The sequence below is a fragment of the Centruroides sculpturatus genome, unplaced genomic scaffold, assembly GCF_000671375.1.
Source record: "Centruroides sculpturatus isolate CEXI.00-Female unplaced genomic scaffold, Cexi_2.0 scaffold624, whole genome shotgun sequence".
In the NCBI taxonomy this organism is placed as follows: domain Eukaryota; kingdom Metazoa; phylum Arthropoda; class Arachnida; order Scorpiones; family Buthidae; genus Centruroides; species Centruroides sculpturatus.
Genome location: NW_019384988.1, coordinates 204,351 through 212,105, shown reverse-complemented (window position 1 = coordinate 212,105; position 7,755 = coordinate 204,351). Strand labels below are relative to the sequence as shown.

The 7,755-nt window shown below is 29.2% G+C and overlaps 1 protein-coding gene across 1 annotated transcript in view; it reads left to right on the top strand.

Moving 5' to 3' along the window:
* Window positions 1-7,755, top strand: part of LOC111632948 (WD repeat-containing protein 6-like) — a 56,998-nt gene that overhangs the window by 16,228 nt on the left and 33,015 nt on the right. Inside the window, exons 7-8 of the mRNA XM_023377468.1 lie at window positions 2,405-2,467; window positions 5,788-5,883. Of these exons, the coding sequence (XP_023233236.1) occupies window positions 2,405-2,467; window positions 5,788-5,883 (159 nt within the window). The remainder of the gene's footprint in view (window positions 1-2,404; window positions 2,468-5,787; window positions 5,884-7,755) is intronic.

The window sequence follows — 7,755 nt, the reverse complement described above, 5'->3', positions numbered from 1 at the left end:
GGCAAGCACACAAACAACACAGAAACATACACATGGCATATATAGACTACAGAAAAGCATTCGACAGTGTTCCACACAGTTGGCTGCTACATATTCTACACATGTACAAAATTCATCCGTCACTCATTGCATTCTTCGAAAACACTATGCAGCACTGGAGAACAACACTACATCTCGGTGTTAGTAACACTTCCATACAAACAAATGAAATATTCATTAGGCGAGGAATTTTTCAAGGAGATTCTTTCAGTCCTCTCTGGTTCTGCCTAGCCTTGAACCCATTATCCAACATGCAAAACAATATGCAATATGGCTACAATATCAGACATAAAAAAACAACACAGTTTACGCTGTCACATCTCATGTACATGGACGACATAAAAATTTATGCATCCACACAGAAACAACTTCATCAACTCCTACAAATCACACATTCATACACCAAAGACATACAAATGGAGTTAGCCTAGACAAATGCAAAACACTTCACATAGAAAAAGGAGTTCTGAAGAAAGATTTTGCACTTGGAAATGGGGACATTATTGAATCCATGGAAGAGGGCGAGTTCTACAAGTATTTAGGATTCCAACAGGCCAAACTAACAGAACATACACAAATAAAGCAAAGATTAATTAAAGAATACCAAAGTAGGTTAAATGCTATCCTCAGAACACAGTTAAATGCAAAACACACAGTTAAAGCAATAATCACATATGTCATCCCAGTACTCACATACTCTTTTGGAGTTATACATTGGACTCACACATATCTTGAGCAAATCCAAAGGAAAACAAGAACACTTACTAAGCATAAACATCATCCTAAATTCGCCACAGAAAGAGTAACCCTTCCACATAAAAATGGCAGATGTGGCCTGATTGACATAGTTAACCTTCACTATAAACAAATACAGTCACTGTGAGAGTTTTTCTACAAAAAACAGTAACTCTAGCAGACTCAAATAACACACCATTAAACTTACACTCACATCATACAGACATGACACAACATATAAAAAGCATAGATGCCATCAAGCAATCGTGGGCTCAAAAGGCACTCCATGGTAGGCATCCTTATGACCTGGCCCAAGATTTTGTTGACAAAACTGTGTCAAACAGCTTGTTAGATCAGGGATGTCTTTTTGGGGAGATGGAAGGATTTATGATTGCCATACAGCAGTGTTTCTCAACCTCTAACAAATCATCGCCCCTTTCAATAAAACTGTTACGTAGTATCACCCCTTCACTTCAAAATTCTGATGCCGAGGGCCAAGGCTAACGCCAAATTTGACTGCATTGGATAGACTTGTGACTACTATAATGTTATTTGTTTAATTATTGTACAATGTAACGAATAAAATATCTAATTATTCTTAATATAATGTTTTACTATATTGCCCAGAAAATTGTTTTTCGCCCCAAAATATAAATTGTTACTAATCTCCCCCTCACCATGGAAAAACGCCCGCACGGGGGCGATATCGCCCCCATTGAGAAACACTGCCATACAGGATCAGGTCATAACTACTAAAAACTACAGAAAACAAATACTCAAAGATACAACACTCATGAATGACATATGCAGAAAATGTCACATTATGTCAGAAACTATACAACACATTACTTCTGGTTGCAAGCTCTTGGCACAGGCAGATTATTTACACAGACATAATCAAGTAGCAAATATAATACACCAAGAGCTTGCAAATAAACACAAATTATTAGACATCCACGAACCATACTACAAATACATTCCACAGACAGTATTGGAAAACAACATGCACAAAATCTACTACAACAGAATCATAATCACAGATAAAACAATTTACCACAACAGACCAGACATCACACTCATTGACAAACACAATAAAATCACATACATTACAGACATATCTATTTCAAATACTCACAATGTACAAAACACAAGCACTGAAAAAATTAGCAAGTACATAAAACAGCCCAGGAAATAAGGCATCTTTGGAGGATGGATAGGGTGCTTATTGTACTGTACCTGTCATTCTCTCCTGTACAGGTGTGATACCACACACACTACACAAAAGCCTGGGAACATTACAATTGAATAGAAATACATACATCACACTACAGAAGGCCACTATATTGAATAAATATCATATTGTTAGGAAATTCCTGAATACAGACACACACACTGACACAGTTTTTTAATTTTAGTTTTGTTTTGGTTACTATACCTTGACTCTGGCCCGGCAAAGTACACTGCCACCGGTGTCAACTGAGTATATAATTCACAAAACCCAACATAACAATAATAATAATAGTATATATTATTTTGTCTGCATTTATCTTTACAGAATTTATTCTATTAAAAGAATTAGTATAGTTTACTTTATAAATATTTATTAAATAAAGAAAAATTATTTATTTAGGATTCAACAATCTGTTTTTGGAATTATGATGGTAAACTTATAAGGAGAGAAAAATGCCATTCAGTGAGTAGTATGATTTTGTACTAATGAATTTAATTACAGATCTATCAATAATATCTAAAACTGAAAAATCATTATCATATCAGTTTTATTTGAATTTAGTTTACAAAGGTTTTTGATCAATGGTGACTAAATCTTATTTTTTAAATAACTGCATTGTTATAAAATATTTTTATTAATATTTATAAAAATACAAACTAAGTGAATTAGCTAAACTAAAACATGAATGTGTATATAATCTTTATTTTGCATTTATTTCATATCTATTACATAGCTTAATTTACTCTCATATGATTTCTACCTTTTTGTCAATAAATTAAGATTTAATACAGAAAATGAAGTAAACAATAAAGTAAACAATACAATTGTTTCTTAATTTACAATTGAAAGTAGTTATTTTTTGTATTAATACATTTATATGTTTCTGAGGAAAATGTTTTGCAAAGCAATGTGATCATATAAAAAATACAATGTATATAAGACAATAAAAAAATATTGAAGAAATAAATGTAATTGTTTTACAGATATTTTTTAAAATTCTATTCTCATATTGATAAATATTTAGGAAAAAGTAAGTTTGTAGTTTTATTTAAAAATTTATTTTATATTTTCACAGAAAATATTAAAATGAAAGGAAAAATTATATTTGTATTTAATGCATAGAATCTTATAAAATAAATCTTAATTAATTTGGTTGATTACAAAATTTTTAGTATAAAATCTTTATTCATTAATTCATTCATTAATTCAATTTAAATAATTTGAAATGAAAGAAAAATTGGATGAGCTGTTGTATATTTTAAAAATAACTTTTTATTAATCTACACTATTATTATAAAGAGGTAACGTTTGTAAGTAAGTAAGTTTGGATGTAGCGAGTAATCTCCGAAACTACTCATCCGATTTCAAGAATTCTTTCACCAATATTTAGAATGGAACTTCAGGGTGGACATAGGCTATATATTATTCCATTAAACATTCATATAAATTAAAAGATATAATCTAGGTTAAGGCTTTTATGTCCAACAGATGACGCTACGAGTACGATGTCCTAAGTTTGCTTTTCTGTGAGGCATTATGCTTTTCTATGAAAATGAACTAAAGCAGATTATCATCTATCTATCTATCTATCTATCTATCTATCTATCTATATAAATAAAAATGTAATGTTTATTTGTTCCTACCGATTCCTTTGAAATTTTGACACAATGCTGCATTCGAATACGCTCGTGTTTTTATATAATATATGTGTTGAAATTCCCCCACTGAAGGGGAATGGTTAGGATTAAGGCTTACTGTGACGAACTTGGCTTCTATTATACTATTTTAGATGCATGTTTTTGCATTTTTGATTGCGTTTTAATAGGGTATGTCAAGAGAATGTACACTAAGAAGAAATTTTTCGAAAAATTTCCTCCCCACGGGGAAGTGTTATACATTTATAATAGATACATTTTGAGCCACAACAATGCGTGGCGGGGTCTGCTAGTTACAAATAAATTTAAATTAATTTGTCAATATTAGATTAAGAGTAATATTATTTAGAAGTTTTGTATTATGCACCAATACAATATTAAACATACAGTAAATATTGTTATACAGTCTAATTTTGAATTATAGTTATGATATTCACAGATAAAATTATATATTTAAATTATAAAGTATAAAAATAAATTTATGATAGAAATTGAAATTTAACTCATTGTAAAAATTCTTATAGTCAAAATTAAATAATTATAAAATATGTTATAGTTAAAAATGTTATAATTTATTTATTAGATGGAAATAAATTATTATAACTGTATTATATAAATAAATATAGTCCATCTTCAGTTATGTTTTTCAAGGGAACTGAGAAAAATATTATATAAGTGGAACTACTACTAAATTGCTTTCAATGTAAATATAACCATCACAAAAGTACAGCATGGCACAAATTAACACTGTACAACTGAATTTGTATGTATAATTTTTAACAGAAAGTTTTAATTTATTACCTATAAAATACATTTGAATAACAAATAAATGGAAAGTAAATTTAATCTAAAATGAACTTGTATCTACTCTGTATAAAAAAAATACTTAGCTTAAACTTATCACAAACATTTTTTATTACAAAAGAAAAAATAGAAATGGTGGCACTGGGAATTGATGAATTGCCACCAAATTTTTGAACAATTGAGTTAAGCTCCTCTAGTACTTATAATAAATTTGTCAAGTTTGTTTTTTTTTATGGACTTTTCACTTACTGGTACAGGATATCAGTTGTCTCCTCTGCCAAATCATCAGTCATGGGAAAGAATGAAGAGTCATACTAAAAGTCAGTTAAACTGACAGCAAACAGTAAAAATGAATGAAAAATTAGAAAATGATTTTTATTCATTTAGAAAAATTGATTTACACCACAAAATGTGGAAAGTGAAAATTTCCAACATGTTGGACTGGTAAAGCAATTCTTTAAATGGGAAAATTTATCAGGACATTTATGGGCATTACTTGTTATGTATTATTTGCTCTGCTTTTTATATTTGTTGGTAATTTGCTGGACTAATCTTAAGTGAATATATAATTTGCTTTTTCAGTTTTTTTAACAATAGCTTTAAATTTTTCCATTCTAAAGTGAATAATGTATAAGTGAGAAAAAAGTGCTGTAGGCTACTAAAAAATATGATGTATAAGTGTGAAATCATATAAATGAAAAATGTATAATTGAAGTGTTTTATAATGGAGAAAGTACCATGCAGAAAATTTTTAACTTATAAATGCAAAAATTGTACAACTGAGAAATGTATAAATACATTAATTAACAGCAAATATAATATAATATATAATATATTCTACAAGCAAGTTCTTCTAGTAAAGACTTACCATAAAATTAAGAGTCTCAGATTAATTCAAGTTAGCTTGTTGGTGGTCTCAAATCAGAAGTAGTAACAATTTATTTTATTCTTTTTAAATATTTCTACTTTATGATTTTATCAGAACAATTTTGAACAAAGTTTTTCATAATTAGATATGGATATTTCATCTGGTTTCATGAAAAATTTGCAGAATTTACTTATATTGTTTGCAATTTATTTACAATTAATAATTTATTCTTAATATATACAATTAGTTGGACATTATTTTGACAGATAGGAGAGAGGAACAATTTTATATGTATTTTGTTAAGTTAAAATTTATTTAATTTATAGAAAATTACACTTTTTTATATTTTAAAGCTATTTTTTTTTTATTTGGATTATGACTCTTGGGTATCTCTNTAGATCTTTGCATAGTAAAAATATTTAAAATGGATTTAACATTAATACTTAAAATTTTAGGCCACAGGAGGAAGTGATGGAGGGGTGATTCTTTGGCATTTAAAAGAATTCATATCTGGAGAAAATGCCACAAGACTACAAATTCCACAGGTAAATTATTATTTACTTTAAAACAATACAATGAGAGAGTAATTTAAAAATTTTAGAATTATATTTATTCTCTTTAAAAACCTTAAAGTTAAGAATTATAAATTAAGAATATGTAAATGATGCAAGTCTTACATTTTCTTTGTTTTTTTTATATCAGATAAGTTGTTTAGTTTTTGGTTTCCAAAAACATACTTTTACTATCAGAAATTTATGATTGTAAAAGGTTTAGTAATTAAATTTTGATTTTGTTTATAAGATTGCATTAATATTTTTAAAACTAAATACAGTATATTGTACCCATTTGACTTTTAAAATTATAAAAGTTAGCATACTAACAATCATAATATACAAAATAGAAATTGAAATATGAAATCAGGGTAAGGACAAATATACACAGAGTATCTATTGGATATTAAGAGATAGGATTGGCAAAAACCACAGAATTTGATTTAGTTAAAGGAAGACCAAACAAGATCTTAGTGGAAACTCTTATGATGCTGAAAAAGTAGAAGCAAGATGGGACAAAGCAGAGATGAACTTATAGGATCTAAAACTGGTTCCATAATAGCTGTATATGTTAACGCTGTTATAAGTAAGGGGAGGTGGTAAGGGGAGATGACTTGAAACCACAGTTTGAGCATTGGAATCTAGTATAAAAATCTAGATTATTGGTTTATTTCAAATACTTACAGGGTGTTTCAAAAGTCAGTTTATTTCAGTGACATTAAATGCTTTTTGAAAACAATGCTATGCTGTCAAAGATATGTACTTGATGCAAATTTATGTATTTACAAAATGTTAATTGGTTTTTTTGAATTTTGTACATTTGTTAAATTTTCCATTTGGAGTCATATCACTGATGATGAACACAGAAGAAAGAATGTTTGTAGTAATGTACAGGATAAAAGTCTTGAAAGTGAGAAAATTAGAGACAAATTTGAGAGAAAGTTGCATAAGAAAGGTCCAACAAGTCATGAATAGTGAGACAAGGCTATTTGTGACTTACTATGCTGGAAAGATTGTTTTAGGAAGCAACTTATTGTTTTGAGCTCTGTAGAGACAGTTTTGGTCACTATGTGGAGCATTTATTTTTATGGCATATACTTTAAAATAAATATATTTTTATATATAAACAAACTTTTCATAATTCCAATTATTTTTCAAAATAGATAGTGACATTTCAGACATTCTATATTATTGCTTTGATGTATTTAAGCTTTACTATTACTTAGAGCACATATATTATTTTTTGGATTGATTAATTACACTATTTTTAAAATTATTCATTGCATATTATGGAATTTATATTTTTAAGTTAATGTTCTATGACATAACATGAAATGAGTATGTGAGCCCGCTGATTTTTATGGGGTTCTTAAAATTCAAAAATTAATGTCAATTGTTTTCACAATATAAACATCTTCATTAGAAAAAATGGAGAGGGCGAAATTAGATCAGAGGTCACCGGTTGTAGTAAGACTTGTTACTACAACCGGTGACCTCTGATCTAATTTGTGGGAAAGTTGACACATAGCTGGCAAGAATGCACCATCATTGTCAACAAAAGTCGATCACGCGTTAGATTTCCCACGACAATGATATAAAAGGTGCGAGCCACCGGAAGCTTGAGAGTTCGCACACGGAAGTTATAATTAGTCTTAGTGATTCCCTGTCTCCCACACCTCCATGAAACGGACTCGTCCTAGTCCCTGGAGAAGACAATGGTAGAAGACATCAACAACGTCCAACGCTTCATAAAGAACTGTCATCACTGATATAGGACTCCTCCAACTTCAGAGGTAATTATCAGTGGACTGCGAACTTTCTCTCTTGTAACAGAAGTAGGCATAGCTGTCATAGAATAGACTAAGCAGTTGT